We start from the raw sequence: 18,209 nt of genomic DNA on the forward strand, positions 1-18,209 counted from the left end.
ACCTTTTTAAAAGGCCATTCTGTTTCTGGTATATCGCATTCCGGTAGCTAGCAAACTAGAACAAAACCACAAAGAGAATCGAGAGATGCCTTTGTGCAATCCCAGAGTGTCTCTATACACCCCAAGTTAAGTGCCTTAGGAAATCATGCCCCCAGTGACAGGTATTTTTCTCCTACAGCGGCCCTGGGAGTCATCGCAGCACTGACTGCCCCCCGCCATCCCTTCACACTACCTCCCTCTGAGGCACTCTTGTCTAGGGTTTCTAAGGGTCAAGTTGGTCTAGAGCTATTCATTTCATCTGAATTGAAATGTACCCATGACCTTTTTGTGGCTTTTGAGTCAGACCAGAATAAGTTTGAGGTCTGAAGTTGTATTACCTCCTGGGAACTATTTATACCTGGTGCACTGCTTGGGTAAATTGGAGAACATGGTTTGGCTCGCCTTAGAGACACATGGGTTGGCCCAGCTCTTGGGTGAAGGAAAAGCAGCTCTGTGGTACAATTGCTCCAGGATCAACTCTTTCTAGAGTGACAACTGAATTTGGAGGCAACTTACCTAAGGCCTTTGTGTTCTTTTCTTCTTTTTCCTTTCTTCAGACTTTTTGTTTGCTTTCAGCATGTGTTGTTAACTGTGTCCCCAAGGAGCCCAGCTAAAGTTAGAAACTGAGCCTCTGGCAGAGCTCCATTACACAAAAAAAATAAGTAAGATCAGCAGGATTTGATTAACATAGTGTCTGTGCTTCAATATCTATCTATATCTGTCATCTCTTTTTGTCTATATATGTTTCCATGCCTCAAGGAGAGAACACACTTTTGTTTCATATATGCCCATGGAACATTTATAAAAATTGATAGAATGTTTGGACAAAAATAAAACCTCATCAGATTTTTTATTTTAATGTAGAAATCTTCAGGTTACATTTAGTCACAGTCTAATAAAATCAGAAATAACTACTTTAAGGGAGACCAAATATATATTTTTTTCTTTCTTTTTTTTTTTTTTTTGGCATGGGCAGGCACTGGGAATCAAACCCGAGTCTTTGGCATGGCAGGTGAGAACTCTGCCTGCGAGCCACTGTGGCCCGCCCAAATATATATATATATATATTTTTAACATTTGAAAATTAAGAAACATATCTTTGATCCTTAGGCCAAAGAAGAAATCAAAAGTAAAAGTTAGAACTACACAGAAAGCAATGAAAAAGATAATACTTGATACCAAAATCTATGGGCTAAACGAAACTTATGATTTTAAGGCAAATTATAGCCTTAAATATGCCATCATTATTCAACGGGAGGAAAACAAAACTAAGTACTTCTCTTACAAAAGTAAGAAAAGAACAGTAAAATAAAACAAGCCAAGTAGAGAGAATAAAAGGATAAAAGCACAATTAATAGAATGAAGTAGTAAAGATAAATAAAACCCAAACTCGTGCTTTGAAAAGAAAAATAACCTTAAAAATGTAATTATGAAAAAAGAGTAAAAATGTGAAAGAATAGATATGTGAAAGGAGAAATTAACATATACACAAAGAATTAAAATATTTATATACTTTGGAATTTTAATATATGTGCCTGGATTATGTATTCAGAAAAAAGTAAGCAGTTTTACAGACAAAAAATGAAAAACCTTCCCATGACTTTCCATTATACTTAGAAAAAAATCCAAATTGTCAGAGAATATATGTGACTATATGGCAACAAATTAAAAACCTAAAGGAAATGGATGAATTTTAAGCATCAAATATGCTACCAAAATTGACCCATAAAGAAATGTGAGTCCTTAACTTACCAGAGGAGACACTGGGACGATGATTTAAAGAAGCCATTGAAAAAGATTCTAAACCTGATGGACTTACAAACTTTTATCTAACCTTTAAAAACTAGAAAAGGAAATTCTGATGCAATTTAAATATTGCAGGCCATAGAAGATGGTAGAAAGCACCTCAATTTATTTTTTGTGTCTCTCTCTACACGTATGTATTTCTGTATCTAAATATACATGCACACAGAGGCGGATACATGATATGTATATTGTAGGGAATTTTGTTCACAATATTTTTTTCGGGGTACATGGGCTGGGAACTGAACCCGGGTCTTCCGCATGGCAGGTGAGAATTCTACCACTGAACTGCGCATGCACCCCTCAATTCATTTTATGAAGGCAGCATAATTTTAATTTTAAAATCTGATGAAGATATTATGAATAAAAGAAAATTGTAGGCCTAACTTTAAAGATGGAAAGCCTCAAAATATTAGCAAGAAGAACCAGAAAATGCACCAAAAGCGTAACTAATTAACATGTTATGATTAAGTGGGGTTTATTCCCAGGGATGTAAGGATGGTGCAATATTAGGAAATCTATCGACATAATCTATTATTAAAAAAATTTAAAGAAAAAAATATGATCATAATACATGCTGAAAAGGCATCAGCTGAATTCAGCAGCCATTCCTAAGGGCATATCCAAGTGTCAATACACAAATAAAAGATGGTCAGTAAAATTAATTACTATGGAAGTGCAAAGTAAAGTAACAATGAGATATCACTTTGTACCTATCAGACTGGTAAACAATTCTGGCAGAGAGGTAGGAAAAAGCCACTCAGATGGTTGTGACCCTCGACATTCCCACCTGAGCATTTTTGGAAAGTAATCTTGCATGTAACTTTTGGCTGCAATTGGCTCTTAGGAATCTACTGTACAGAAATAAAACTGATATAAGCACATAAATCACATATTTATTGCAGCATTGTTCTTGGGGGGAAAGTAGGGATCTGCTGAAGACTAAGTGAATGCCCATTAATACAGCAACGGCTGGGTACATTATAGAACATTTATGCCAAAAATTATCATGCAACCATGTAGGAGTAACGCTAAGAAGAGCAAGTTGCAAAACTGTGTATAGTAAAAGGATAGAAAGTTATATGTGGGTATGCATACCTATGTATATTTGTCTGTATAGAATTATGAGTATGGTAAGAAAAAGGGATACTGCATCAGATTATTAATTTGGGGGTTTCATATGGTAGAAGAGGGGTGATGGGGGGCAAATAGGGACAATATGGCAATACCTGTTTCTCATATAACATATGTAAAATTATGTATCTATTTTGCATTTGTATAAACATTTTTAGGAATTTCAACAGGATTATTCAGCAGCAAGTTCCTTTTCCCTTTCTTTGGTCTTTCTGATTGCTTCAATCATTCCCCAGTCAGAGAAAAATGGCTTAGAGTAGCAGTGGTCTTCAGGAACTATGAATATGAGGTGAAATCTCAACCCAGATTCCCTGAACATGTGTTCTTTGGGGTTAATCAAAACCTTTAAAGTGTTAGTCAAAACTTTGCAATATGCTTAGGTCTGTCATTCGGAAAGCATGTTGGGAACTTCTAAAACCTGTTCTCAGAGTCCTAAGATGCAGAGTCTCAACTAAGTAGCACACATCAAGTTTACTTGCATCACTAGATATCACATCTTTGATCTAAAGAGCTGGGTTGAAACTCAGTCTTCGTAGAGAACTAGTACCTGCAAGTGGCTCGTTGAACTCAGCAGAGGAAATGGTAGATGCCACACACACACTCTTTCCATGCCAATGGACTCTCCATGCTCTGGGGTGCCCGGACAGTTTGTCTTCAAACACTGCCTCACTGCCCCCAGGTATTCCTTAAATATCCTAGTTGTGTTATCATTCTGGAGTGTTAACCATGTCTCTCAGGGTCGCTCCCACTTAGAAGTGGAATATTCTTTACAGGTTGTGGTATGGTTAGTCAAGTGGAGCCCCGCCCTTCTCTAAGAGCCTGGATCTGACTGACATTTGCTTTTGGGTGGTTCTTTTTGAGTTCAAGTGCTGAGCTATCCGAAGGAATGAGGGAGAACATTTCTTGATGAAATTCAATTCTCAAACCTGTTTCTCACTGGACTCACCCAGCTGAATGTGGCTGGAAGAAAACCACAAGTCAGGCTGCTTGATCTCACTTTTAAATTCATAATCACAACCTCTACTTTTTCTTTTTTCTTTTTTGCGTGGGCAGGCACCGGGAATCAAACCCAGGTCTCCCGCATGGCGGGTGAGCACTCTGCCACTGAGCCACCGTGGCCCAGCCATGATCACAACCTCTAATGGGCCTCTGGCGCCTCCAGGCAAACGTACTCTTTCTTTGGGCCTTTCACTTTCCCCTTGTCCTAGGCGACTATTACAAACCTCTCTTTTGAATTCTCCACACTTCTCAAATCTCCTCCCATTTACTGGCAAACTCCTCTAAAGAGTCGTCTATATTTGCTGTCTGTAAATGTCCTTTCATTTTTATTATATCATAATTTGTATGTCCTTTCTCCTGATTCTACTCCAGTCTGGATTTTACCCCCACCAATACTCAGGAACTGCTGTTAGAGAGATTTCCATGTGCTAAATTCAATATAAATTTTGATCTTCATCTTACTAGTAGCATTTAATAGATAATTTCCCTGCTCTTTGAAACACTTTCTTGACTTGGCTTCAAGGACCTACACCCTCCTGGTTTCATTCCTAAGACACTGGCAATCTCTTTGCTGTTTCCTCTACATGTGCTAACACTCGGGGAAACCCCAGGGCTCAGGTCTGGGACCTCTTCCCTCTGCTGTCTCCTCTCACTCCTTAGGGGATTTCAGCTTCAGGGCTTCACAGGCCATTCATATGCTGAGGACTCCCAGCCTCACACCTTTGGCCTGAATTTGTCTCATGAACTTCAGACTCCCACACCCGTCGGCCTCTATGACATCTTTGGATGTCTAGTGAGCACCTTCAACTTATGTCCCAAGTCAGCCCCCGGTCAGTCCCCTAAACCTGCTCCTCCTGAAGTCTCCCCATGTCAGGAAATGACAACTTCATCCTGCCAGGGCTTAGACCAGTAACCTCAGAGTTGTCCTTGCCCTTCCTGCTTGCGGTGGGGTGAGGAGCAGCAAGTCTAAGACCAGGCTCCGAAGAACCAAAGGGGCTGCTCGCTCGTGGAAACATTCGTGCAAAGTGTGAGGCTTGCCCTAGCAATGTGCTTCCTTGGATTGGGATTGGGGCAGAAGCTGCATTTTATTGTGAACATTGTCATATGTTTGGTACTTTTCATGGCAAAGGGTTTAGGATTTAGAATCTATGGAGCACCAAAAAATCAGAAGAAAACAAAGAACATGTCTGGGAAGTCAACAAAGCATTTTATTCCACAGGAAGAAAAATGACTCTGATATGAGAAACAGATTAAAGAGTCATAACAGATTGGTGATTGCAATAGTGTTTACACAGTTGGAGAACCAGATATTTTATTTTCAGAAATATCAAGTAGCTATATGGTATTCTGAGGCACAGATGATACTTAAAACAAAGCGGCCCTGGAGTCTTCTGAACATCGAGGTGAGTACCCCCTAAGCAGCAAGACACCTGGGTGCTGGGCAAGAGGCAGCTTTTCTGTTTTTCACTTATAGTGGCCAAGTCCAGGGATGGAGAAACACTGGCCTCTGGCTAGTCTTTCCAGTTAGCAAAGAAAAGCAGCTATGGCGAGGCAGTGCCTTGGGCTGGCCAGCTGTACTGGGTCAGGGAAATGGATGACTTCTGATTTCTCTTTGATCAATTTCTTCTTATTCAATCTATTTTATTTTCTTCAGAGAGGAACTGTATATTTGAGGCAGCATGAAAATGGTAGAAATTATCAGAGCAGAGTGTTAGACATCACGGGCTCACTACCAATTTAAAAAGACATGGGACAATCAAGGAGCTCAGAGTTAAGGCCTATTTCCTTCAGGAAGTTTTTCCTGGTGAACTGGGCCTACGGCCCCTGAAATGCTACCACTATGCCTGGCAAGAGGGCTGCCAGGGGAGAGGAGAGCTGGAAAAGTTCTCAGTGTGCCCTCCAACCACCCACTCAGCCCCACCCCAATCTACTCTCCTCTTTGGAACCCATTTTAACATCCAAGGCACAAATATCAAAGATAGTGGTTGTGCAATCAAAGATGGTTGACTATTTAAAGAACTGATTAAAATTAGAAAGAGCCCCAGGAGGACATCTGAATACCTCTCTGGAGTCCTGGAAGCACCATTCCACACTGGCTGCTCAGCCAACTTTCTGCAGTCAGCTCTGAGAATACCCAGTTGCTGGGGTTGGAAAGCAGACTTTAGTAATTAATACTAAGCTCCTTAATCCAATAAAGAAAAAAAATTTCAAAAGACTCCATTCCAGAAAGTGATATAAGATTCACTGATCAAGCAATCAACCCTCCTGAGATTCTCATCTTTAGGAGATCATGATCTCAGGCAGTGGATTACTGATGACCAAAACCACAAGTCAAACTTGTGGGAGGTACAGGGAGGGTGGCTGGCAAGGAAAACTGGGAGACGTTAACCCTTGGCTGTCCTGTTACACTCTTGTGTTTGAGAGGTGATAAAATTGTGACTATCACCCAGGAAGAAACAGACAAACAATAAAACCCACCCAATTCTTTAAAAGCCAAGTTTCAGTTTTGCAATCCACTAACTTGGAGTTCAGTGACAACTATACAAAAACCCGGAGTTCAAGAGGCGTGGCCTTGAAAATACTATTTAACCAAAGTACTTCTGCTCAATCTCCCTTTCCTCCTCTCTGAACACATACACCCAAGCATGCACACAGGAGGAAATTAGCTTCATCTGTGTCTTGGAAGGATTTGGGCCATGAGTGAACACCAAAACCCTCTACACATCCACTGATCCACCAAGTCATCTTAGGTCTCAGCTAAGTGGTAGAAATGATTGGTTTTCTTAAGGTAAAAATTAAAAAATCACAAGGCAAGTTATTCATTCTAGAGTGAGGTCTTTACACCTGCTCCCTCCCCCCTTCCCTTATTCCTTATAAAAAAGGAAACAAAAACAAGACCCAAGTTGACACAAGGAGGGAGGGGCCTTGCTGCTGGCTGGAATTTAAAACGAGATACTTTGGTCAAAAGAACTTCAAAGGTAAAGAATGAATCCTGGGTCCATGAAAAGCTTACAAAACCAGATTCTTATATTCAAGTTTTAATCCTTTTTCCGAGGCTCCCTCCCTCCTGGTCCTGCGTTACCATGCTGTCTCGCCAGGGCTATGGAGCTGTGCTAGCACGTGGCTTGATTAAAACAAAAAAGAGTCCCAGAACATCCTTTATTTCTGTTGCCCAGAAGAAGTATTCTTATTGTAGATTTTAATAGGTTAGAACAAATAGATCAATGAGATAGTTTTCCTTCAAAACCAACAGAGCCTACCAACGTTTCAAACTGACCCTCTCTAATCATAACCTAAGCAAAACTTTTTTTTGGGGGGGGGGGGAGGTGCATGGTCCAGGAATCGAAACCGGGTCTCCCGCATGGAAGGCGAGTATTCTACCACTGAACCACCCGTGCACCCCTAAACAAAACTTTTAATGCTGATGTTTTGTATGTGTGGTGACGGACACACAATTTTACCCCAAAGTTTGGCAAGACCAGTCAGAAGAAAGCCAAATAGACAGAAAGACAAAAAATAATTTGTGATAACTGAAGAACTATCTTTAATGTGGGGTGACAATGAAAAGTGGGTTACCAAGCTGCTCTCCTGTGCCTCCTTCTCCAGGGCCAGCTCTGTTCTGTGGACTCTGCCTGGACGACCAGAACTTTCAAAGGTGTCCCTCCCCAGTATCCTGGATCTCACCACAATCTATTTCCTGGGAATACTTCGGTTTCCAAAACCAATGTATTTAACAGTCTTCAACTTTCAAGAATGCCTTTCTATAGTGAGTACCCTGAATTAGATGTGTAGAATTAGTGCAATAGAAGATTCAATATAATTTAAAATTACTTTATAGTTAAACCTTTTCACACATCAGGCCCTGTTCAGAAACATTCCTATATATTTACAAACACATAGTTGTACATATATACATGTTAACAAAATACAGGGCGATCTAAAAATTAGATTCATCTCAGTACATTTTTTTTCTACGTTATTCAACCAATACCTTTAAAAAGTTACCCATAATCTAAAGGGCCCCCACCTCAGTAAATAAAGTCCCATTTTTCCCCATCAGTGCTATTTTTCCTTGTTCCGTGATAACTTTCCTCCAAGCCATGCTCTGGTTTTGCCTCTATTTTAAACCTCTTAATTAGAGAGGGTGAGCCTCTTTCTTCCTGACCGGTTTGGGGTTTGTGTCTGGAAGCATCTCTCTCCATCAGCTGGGATTTCTCAGGAGTCCAACTCCAATAGCTCTTGATTTTCACTGAGTCTTAACATAAGTTGCTGTTCATAGTAAAGGCTCTTTGCATAGTTTATTTCTTGTGATAATTTGACAGCGAGGACCTCAGATTTCACATGAACCTGAAGGACAGAAAAGAATGAGAAATCTACCTTTCCCCCAAGGTGGGGAAACCACGTGGGACATGGCACAGGAGCAATGCCACTCTCCCCAGGAAGCGGCTCCTAGACTGGGAGCAATGACAGCAGGATGGGTAGACTTTAAAAAAAACAAACAAAACCACAGCGTGGCAAAATAAATAGAAAATTTGCGATTTTAACTATTTTAAAGTGTATAATTCCAAGGCATTAATTATATTCTCAATCTTGGCAGCCATCACTGCCATCCATTTCCAAACCCTTTCATCACCCCAAACAAAAACTCTGTTCCCATTAAGCAGTAACTCCCACCCCCCACCCAGCCCCTAATCCACTTTGTCTCTATGAATTTGCCTATTCTAGACATTTCACATAAGTGGAATTATACAATATTTGGTTTTTGTGTGTGTGTGTTTGGCTTATTTCACTTAGTATAATGTCTTTAAGGTTTATCCATGTTGTCTCATGTCAGAACATTCCTTTTTATAGCTCAATAATATTCCACCGTATGGACAGACCACGTTTTGTTTATCCATTCATTGATAGACACTTTGTTTTTTTCTACCTTTTGGCAGAAAACAATACCATAGCAGTGAATAATGCTGCTATGATGACTGTGTACAAGTATCTGTTTGAGTCCTTGTTTTCAATTCTTCTGCGTATATACCTAGGAGTGGGGTTGCTGGCCCACATGGTAGTTCTAGGTAGGATAGACATACTATTAAAAAATACAGACTCCTAGGCCCTATTCCTAGTTAATTCTGATTCAAAAATCTGGAGTGGATGCCTGGACTTTACACATTTAACACATTCCCAATCCTGCAACTAAGAACCAATTTCCATTCTGAAGGCTGAGGATCTCACTGAAGCAAGAATAAAGGACAACAGCTTTGGGATTCAAATCTAGACTCTGATGATGTGCAAAGAATCAGTAAACAAATGCCGCGAGGCCTTTTCTACCAAGAATACTTCTTTGTTCCCTTATCTTGAGAGTGATAAAAGTGTATTTGAGCCGGGCTATCTGCTATGAAAGGAACTTATAGAAATACACACACTTTTGGGTGTTAACTCTCTTAATCAACCAGCCCTAAGTTAGAGCCCACGGTATGGCCATGCCAATGGCCCCAGGGGAGCCTGCACAAGCCAAAACAAACCCAAGTGCATTTGAGGGATTCCTGAGGAGAGAGGCCTAATGAGGCTGGCTGCTAGTGCTGATCTATAGAAAGGACCTATAGATAAGCAGGGCCATTTTGAATGACATATCATTCTTGAAAGCAGGCTTGAAAAATCTAGTGTGCCAGGTGAAAAATAAGCATGACTAACACCTGGGTTTCATAAGAAGCCAGAAAGGCAGCAGAGCAGAGTGGTCTACACTGCCAGCTCTGGAGTCAGGCCACATGAGTTTGAACCCTAGTTCCTTCCCATATTGGCTGCGTAAGCTTGAGCAAGTCACCCATGTTCACCAAGTGCCCCCTTCGCAGTACAGTGGGGACAATGACAACACATCACGGAGTAATCCATAAGCAGTACTTAGTCTATAGCCTGGCATACAGTCAGCCCTTAACGAATGTTAGTTATTAATAAGAACTTTATTCCTTAAGTTCTCCCATAACTATACCTCTAATGCTTTGGAAATTAAGTATGAGTTTTGTTTATAAATATTTATTGAGCATTAATCCTAAGCAAGGGCTTGTGCTAGTTATTACTTCTTTATGCAGAAAAAAGAAGCTATGGTTTCCGATGTGAAACCAATGTGTGCCCTAACACCTTCCTGAACTCAACACATTGAAGAACCACATTTTACGAATAAAAAAAACCTACCTATCATGTTAGTTGGTTCTCACACTGTATCAATTACTATTACCTGCACTGTATCAATGGTAACTGAGGCCCAAACATAGAGGCATTTATACCCAGGGGCCAGAGTGGTAGGGCTGGGAGGGCATCACCAACCCACTTCGCCCCACTGAGCTCCTTGCATGTTTAGACCAAGAAGCAGTACCCTTGGGGATTCCTAATTGCCCAGCCTAGACCTTCAAAATGATTTCCTGTTGAATAGAGTTAAGCAAGGCCAAAGGCTTTCAGAGGGTCCCCTCTATCTCAGAAGCCCTGAGTATGCCCATGCAGGGTACTGAGAAGACAGGCCAGGTGTGCACTCACCATTGGTTTCTGGTGAGAAGGTCCTGGGATGGAAACCCCACTGCTTGTGCTCACCGCTTTCTTGGTCACTTGCACATACACTTTCCCATGGTCTTTGGAGACAAGGCAGTGGTAGAGGTCGTCATATTTGACTTCTAAGAAAATGGCCTCTCGATCTACATAGTCGCCACTTTTCAGGAAGTAAACAGCTTTGGAGGAGATGAGCACACAGTAGCTATCAATGTTCTCCACGGCGATGAAGCTGCAAAGCAGGAGAGGAAATGGAAATGGTGCACACAGCTTCTCCTTGACACACGGCGGCCAGGTTAGTCCTTGTCTGAGCCACAGAAAGGGGGTGGGGGTTTGCAGCCCAGAGTGGCCTCCCTCACTTGCTACCCCTGGGACAGGTAGCTTATTCACTCTGGGCCTCAGTTTCCTTGCTGTGAATTAGGAATGAAAGTGATACTGAGTTCATGGGGTCACTGCAAGGAACACATAAAGCACACAGTGTGAATCCACAGAGCGGAGTGCTCAACAAGTGTTAGCTAATAACACAACTATAAACACTATCAACAATCAAAACACTGTTAATATTTTGTGGGATTTTATTTTTTTAGATGAGGGTCTTTTGGTAGTTTAAGGCTTAGAGAAATCTGTACCAATGCTTTGTTGGACAAAACAGAGGAAGGAAATATGATGCATTTAAATGTGAAAATGAAGTAGCAGCTGAGAAAGTTCACTGCCTGAAATGGGGGATGTAAATGCTCAGAAGCTAGAAGACATGGATGGGCCGGGGGCACTGAAGTCTAGAGGAAAAAGCAGAGTGAGACAGGCTTACATTGTTACAGGTCATGAAAAGATGGCACAAGGTTCTAGTACTTGCCCACCTATGCCTATATCCTTTCTAGCACATTCCACAGGATGTCACCAGCCCTCCAGTGACGGGGAACTTATGAACCCATCCTTGAGTTGTCAGGCAACTCTAAGAGTTAGGAAATGACTTCCTGAGTAAAGCTGTGATCTTGATTTTCCTTTTAGTCACTACTTCTAGGAGTTTTAGGGCTACTCAAAAACAAACCCAATTTCTCTTCCAAGGAGTTACAGATTTAAAGCGGAAATTTATGCACTTTGAACCTCTCTGCTCAGCAACTGAATGAAGGGTAGTGAACCTTGGAAACTGTGACAGCTATTCCAAGCCTGGCTGCCTCCCCTGCATCTTATGACAGCATTAATAATGGGGCCGGAATGTCAAGGGACAGTGAAAAGAACAGATTACTGTAAGAATACAAAGAGCTGCCAATGCACTGGTTGTCAGGTCCAGCCTCCTGGGACTTGCTGTCCTGCGAGGAATTTCCAAACAAGCTGCTCAGAACTCAAGCTTCACCTGGTACTGTTCTGGGACGTGGATCCCAGGTTAGCTTTGTGCCAGGGTCAATGGTTGCAAAACACTCTGATGTGATGGTACCAGCATGTAGGACATGAGGATGGGCTGCCTGTTGGTGGCTGGGCGGGCAGCCTTTCGGTCCCCAGCATGGGCAGGGCACCTGTCCACCCTCTGGGTTGCTCTCCATTCAGACCTAGCCCTTTGCTCTCTGTACCTGCATGAAGCGTCCCCTAGATACTCCGGCCCCCTCCTCCCTTTTGAAAACATATTTCATTTTCCTTCAAAAACACTGCTAACCATTTCTTTGTTCTTGCTCTGTTTCATGTATGCATGACTGTGGTCGGGTCTGAAGACTGGCTCACCACTGAGCTGGCCACCCCACCAGTGCTCAGGGAGCATCTGCCTCGCTCTAGCTGGCATTTCAATTACAGCCCCCACAACAACACTGGGGTTTACACTTCTCTTCTCACTGGGTGGCAATGCCAAGAACATAGACTTGTAAAGCCTCAGTGCCAAAATCAGAAATATCAAGCGTCTTTTTGTGTTCAGGCCACTTATCACAGACTTTCTCACATCCCAGACTCTGACAGTATCAAGAAGGCAGCATTATCACTTAAATTGAGTGGAATCTAAGATAGCTGTCCCAAGAGAAGAAAGAAGAGACAGGGAGAGACAGAAAGAGATGAAAAAAAAAAAAGCAATAGGACATGGAGAGGAAGCATCACAGGGCGAGCTAGAACTTCCACATAGTGCAAGCCTATCTTTCCCTGGGAAACTAGCTCAAACACTTGGAAAATGACCTACAGTTTCTGAGCGCAGGAGTTCCCAGTGCACAGCCACTGAGACCGCAGTGGCCTTGAGAAGTTCCCCAAAGTTGGCTATTGTAGTTGGGGCAAATCAGGTCTGTGCATAAAAATATCCATCTGAGATTTGATTTCTTCTCTAGTCCAATTTCTGTTTCAGCACCCTCGTCTGCTCCCAGCCCACCTGGCACCCACTCCAGCTGACATTTCCTCACAGACTCCAAAAAGGGTCAAGGCTTCTGCATGGGGGCAGCTGTGCTTATCCCTAGGCCAGATTCACTGACATTACTGCACTTCCCATATTGGAACACTTTTAGAGTTTTAAAATAGACTCCTATCCAAGACGGCACTGAAGGCACACGTCCTCAACCAGGCCAGAGCTTACCCCTGAAGGAAGGGAGGCTCCGAGCTGGGATGATGACCTGCCAGAAGGTAGAGGACAGACGCCACAGAGAAACAGACCAGGCTGGCAGGGAGACCCTGGCAGGCTGTGACGCTGGCAGAGGACTTGCCTACTCTGTTTCTTCATCTATCTAGTAGAAATTATAATACCTGCCAGCTTCCTTTCTCAAGTTATATCAAAGGTCGAAATAAATTGCTGCCATACAAAGCTGTAAGGGGAGCAGAGCAGCTTTGTATATCCGCATATATCTCTAGTCTGTAAGCCTAGGGTGGGGCCCACTCGTACTCTGAAAGTACCACTGATACTTTTTTTTTGATGTTTACATGAACTATTCTCAAGTCTTTTCAAATCAAAAGCAAAAGATCAGAGCCAAGGGTATCACAGCGGAGAAAGGGAGTTGGTTGCCTCTGCACAGCCTTGGGAGGAGATAAGGAGACAGTGAGGCCCCAGTGGAGGGGGCCTCGGTCCCCACTGTGGTCTGAGCAGTGGACCCCACAGGGTTAGCCAACAGGGCTCCTGCATTTCCTCCTGGCACTTCCCTTGCTCCCCTAGACTGCCTACAATTAGTGACAAAAGCTTTGGGGGGTTTGCTTTGTTTTACAAACTCTGGAATACACATCAAAGAATAAAACTGAGTTAGAAATGAGGCCCTTCCTCTACTGGAGACCAATCCCAAACTTGTCACTGTGCGAAAGGGGCCTACACCCAGGGGACGGGAAAAGCTGGGGAAACGCAGCACTCTCAGCTCTTCTCCTTCACTGGGCTGCTCCTTCCATTGTACCTTTTCCCCTCAGCCACTAGGCCTGTTCCCTCCCTTCCTGGCTGTCCGGATGAAGAGGGCTCCTCCTTCTCAGGCTGCCATTTGCCTGCCCCTGAGAAGATCACAGTCATCTGTACCCCTGTTTCATGACTTGTCAGTATACTGGGCTTTCCAGTCTTCACTCCCCACTAAGCTTCACCCAGAAAATTTCTTTTGACCTAGGAGTCAGCAATTATTGGAAAATGTCTGGGTTGACACATAGAAGAAAGCAACTGTGGTCTCAGGTCAATCCTGAGCACATCCTTCTATTTTTAACTCAGAGGGAGGGAAAATAGAAAAGAGTGGCCAGAAACATAGAGCATCCGGACACCTTCACACACACAGAACTAGAGACGTCACCTCAGTGCTCTGAGGGCACATATGAGGTTTCTGCAGATACTGTAACTGATTCTATAAAACAGCAGTCTTTTTATACAATTTAGAAACGTTAATTATTTTTGTTTTCCCCCTTAAGAGAAAGAAGACATTCTGACCTTGCGGTCAATGTCAGAAAGTTTTATAGGAGTAAGGCAGGCTGTGGCACACGGCTTCCACCCTCACAGGATGATGGGTCAACAGTGGGAGCATCTGGCGCGATTACATGCCACGGAAGCAGAACTTCCTGTCACTAAGGACACCCACACACTCCAAACACCACGGGGGTATTCAAGATGACACCCACGGTCTCACCACCAACAGCAGCTTCAGTTCCTCCCTCTGTTGCAGGTAATGAAGTTCTCTCTAAGGTACATGGACCTGCCCTGGGAGGCAGCCCTTGGTGCCAATTACCTCTGCTTCTCATTAGCCAGATGGCTGTGCTCAGAGTTTCCTGCCCTTCTCTGCAGAACTAAGGTCCGAATGTCCACTCTGCAGGGCCACTGGGATGATCGGAGTTAAACAGAAGAGACCAAGAGAGGGGATGCACAGTCGATGGTGGCTGCTGTAATTTCTTTCTTCTGTTGAGAAAAGATGCCACGTTGCCCTGCTCCTGTGTGGGAGGACCCCACTGCACATCTGCCAGTGTGCTTGTCCGCAGGGCGGAGAAGGGAGTGCGCCACGAGCAGGCCTCAAGGAGAAGGTCAGGACTGATTTCTCCTTGGAGAGAAGGGGCCTGCCAAGCGTTTGTGTCAACCACTCTATTTCCACTGGATTTCTTTCTTTCTCTTATTTTTTTTTGCTTCTTAATTCTATATTTACATTTACATTCTACTACTGATGGAGTCATTTCAAAATCGGAAAGGTTCTGAGTCATCTCCCTCCACAAATACTCCGGGAGCAGGCTCTTCCACCCCTAGTGTCGTCTCCACCAAATCCCCCTAAGGCTCGCCAATCCGGGTCAGAGCTTGGTTTCACTCTGAGCGTCAGACTCTACACAACCTCACCACACGCATGTCCCACAAGGGTCCCCTGCTCCGCATGCCCAGAGCTGAGCTGCCCTTTTCTTTTCCAGTCCTCCCCTCTTGCAGCACTTCCCAGCTGACACTGTGGCATTGTCCTTCAACCAAACAGGTAAGCAGTCCAAGCGTCCTTCTTAACTTCTCTTCACTGGGATTCCAAACTTAACCAGTCAACAAATTCTTGCAATGCTGCTTCCTGAATGCTTCTCAAATCTGTCCCCTTCTAGGCACCTACACTGCCACTTTCTGTGTCCAGGTCTCAATACCTTTCACTTGGATCACTCCAAGGGCTTCCTAACTGGTTTCCTGCCTCTAGCTTCTGCAATTCTGATCCATCCCTCTGTTGCCTTCAAGGTCATATTTTTAAGACAATTTCAGGCACATGTGCCTTCTTCAAAACCTCGCCAGTGCCTACAGGAGAGATCAACTTAGCATGGAATTTAAGGTAAGGCCCTGAGAACTGGCCCTGCAACCTGCTTTTCCAGCTCTACCACTTCTGTTCTTTCCCTCCCACACAGAGGCTGCCACCACACTGGGCTAGTCAAAATTCTCCTGACCTGCCATTAACTCTCCTACCTCCACACCTTTACCCAGCACTCTTTTTTGCTGACGTGCCTTTTTCCTTCTCTCCTTGACATGTTCCTCCTTGTCCTGCAGGACCAGGTCAATTTCCACAAACTCCTCTGTATGAAGCCTTCCTGGGTTTTATGGGCATAAATTAGTTACTTCTTCTGTGTGGCCTCCTAACGCATTGTCCACATTTGCATTGCAACAGCAATCACATGTGGTAGGTGGGTGGTGGCACACCGCCTATTCCCTCTGCCTGCTAGGCTGCAGGCTTACCGAGGACAGTGCACTTGTCTTACTCATCCCGCCACACACTGGGATTCGATACATTTGTCAGGGAGTTTCAGAAAACGACAGTGAAATTACATTGCAAGGTTCAACGGAATCTGACAGTGCACATGCAGCTTTGGATGTACGAAATATTTTACACAGTAGAAAAATGAAAGAATTCCCTCAAAACTCTTGACTTCATCTTTCAAAGATTTAGTAAGCCATTAACTTTTATCAGAATAGCCGGGTAATCTGCTAGATGCAAGTTTTAATTCAGCAGTTCATCAAAGAATATCTAATTCCTTAAGTATCAATGGTTATTGATTATTACCTGGTTTGGAAACTGGAAGCTAATGAATTCTATCCCATTCCTCAAAAGTACCAGTTCTTTCGTATTGAGGCTGTATATTTTACTAAAAGGTTTACATTTATAATTTTATGCTATTAGAGTCAACAACCTGTGCTCAAAACAGAACAAAAAATTCTGAGTGTAGAAAATAGCTCATTCAGAAAGAGAGATAAAAATACATTAAACTAGTATTTCAAATGAAAAATAGCAAGTTATACGGAAAGATCTCCAAGTCTATATTCCAGAGTAACAAAAGGTACAGAGCATATGCAGATATTCCCCATTATATAAATGACAGAAGAGAGATGCTAGTTTAGAGCCACTAGGCTCTCTCTTTCTCTCTGTATGTGCAATTTCTCTAGAAAGACTGACAAGATTAAGACACTATAAACAGAATCTTTATAAAGAGGGCAAGAAGGGAGAATTTTGCTCTGATTTTCTTTCTTTCTGCTCTGTGAATTTGCTGTGTATAGGAATTTATTTCATTAAAAAGAGAAAGGAGTTATCTGGCCGGGCTGGTAGATTTATAGGCTATTCTTTTTAATATTTTTCTCCCTATAAAGAAGGGCCCCATAAATGTTATTTTCTAAAACCACACTTCAAAAGTACAATCCAATTGTCAACTCAACTCCAGAAAGCAGCACGTTGGAGCAGCTTCTCAGGTCACAGAGGATGCCCACCAGCATCCTTCTTGAAAAGGTTAAGAGTTACAATCTTGGAATGTAACTTTGTCTGCAAAGTTTTTACCTAAGATAGTTTTTATCTTAGAAATAAAATAGGTACATCGTTTTTATAATGAAAATGAGATTAACGCCATAAAAATAATTTAATCATAGAGAGTACATTTTACCCTAACATCACGTTAACCCGAGATCCTATTTCAAAGCCAAAATTGAGAAGAATGGAAAGCAATAGTAATTCTGCAACATAGCAGGAGTATTATCTGACAATTTCAAACTGAAGTCTTTTCAGTTTGTCAGACTTTCAATCATATGTCGGTAACTATCTTTTTAATACTAATTAATTAAAGAAAATGAAAAAATGAAATAAAACTCAATCTGGGAGAACAAAGTTGAAGTAACCATGGCATTGGGGACTTTGTGGGGTTTTAACTACATCGGGAAGTAATTACACAACATTTTCCAGAAGTGAAACAGTGAGTCTAACTGGAAAAAAATGTGGAAACATTTAGTTAGAACAGTAGAACAAGGTATTAAAACCCTTTTAAGGGGTTAACTCTGAAGGAAAATATGCAAATAATTAGGTCTTTAAACATGTTTTTAATTACAATTCTAGGATAAAAGTCAGAGGTATAATCTGGCACCCGTGTGCTTTTCCTGAAAACCCCCTTCTTGCAAAGTGAAGGCTCTAATGTTCACATCACCGGGAAGACCCAGCCCAACAAATGAGGATTCTTCAGAGAAACATTTGCCAGATTCCCTGATGCCTTTTTCCCTATGCCACTGAGAAAGGCCACAGTCACGTGCCTCCCTCAACATGCACTGGAAAGATTTAACACAAAAACTTGGGTGGAGATACAGAGTTTTGATCTTTTAGAGTCAAAATTCATTCATGCCAACATCTTTTCTTAGCTTGGATAAATTTGCAGAGTTTCATGAGATTTTTTTTGCTGACTTCATTTTTATTCTAGTTCTCAGTTCTTCCTGACTCTGGTTTCAATGTGTACACCCCACTATGAGCGGTCCTGTTAGCTGGGTGACATAATTTCTCCCTTGTGTTTTTTGGCATATGTCATTCTGT

General features: G+C 42.5%; 1 protein-coding gene and 1 non-coding gene across 6 annotated transcripts in view; both read right to left on the reverse strand.

Moving 5' to 3' along the window:
• Nucleotides 1–5,163: 5,163 nt before the first annotated feature.
• Nucleotides 5,164–18,209, reverse strand: part of VPS13D (vacuolar protein sorting 13 homolog D) — a 354,551-nt gene continuing 341,505 nt past the window's right edge. For all 5 annotated transcript variants that reach the window (XM_077151248.1, XM_077151249.1, XM_077151246.1 and 2 more), the window contains 2 exons: nucleotides 10,498–10,738; nucleotides 5,164–8,322 (listed from right to left, as the gene is read on the reverse strand). In XM_077151248.1, coding sequence (XP_077007363.1) covers nucleotides 8,191–8,322; nucleotides 10,498–10,738 — 373 coding nt within the window. In that variant the 3' untranslated portion in view covers nucleotides 5,164–8,190. The remainder of the gene's footprint in view (nucleotides 8,323–10,497; nucleotides 10,739–18,209) is intronic.
• Nucleotides 10,169–10,309, reverse strand: LOC143675404 (small nucleolar RNA ACA59). Its single transcript, XR_013171628.1, has one exon. It is a non-coding gene; the product is annotated as a small nucleolar RNA ACA59 (small nucleolar RNA).

Source organism: Tamandua tetradactyla, chromosome 2 (assembly GCF_023851605.1).
Source record: "Tamandua tetradactyla isolate mTamTet1 chromosome 2, mTamTet1.pri, whole genome shotgun sequence".
NCBI classification, from domain to species: domain Eukaryota; kingdom Metazoa; phylum Chordata; class Mammalia; order Pilosa; family Myrmecophagidae; genus Tamandua; species Tamandua tetradactyla.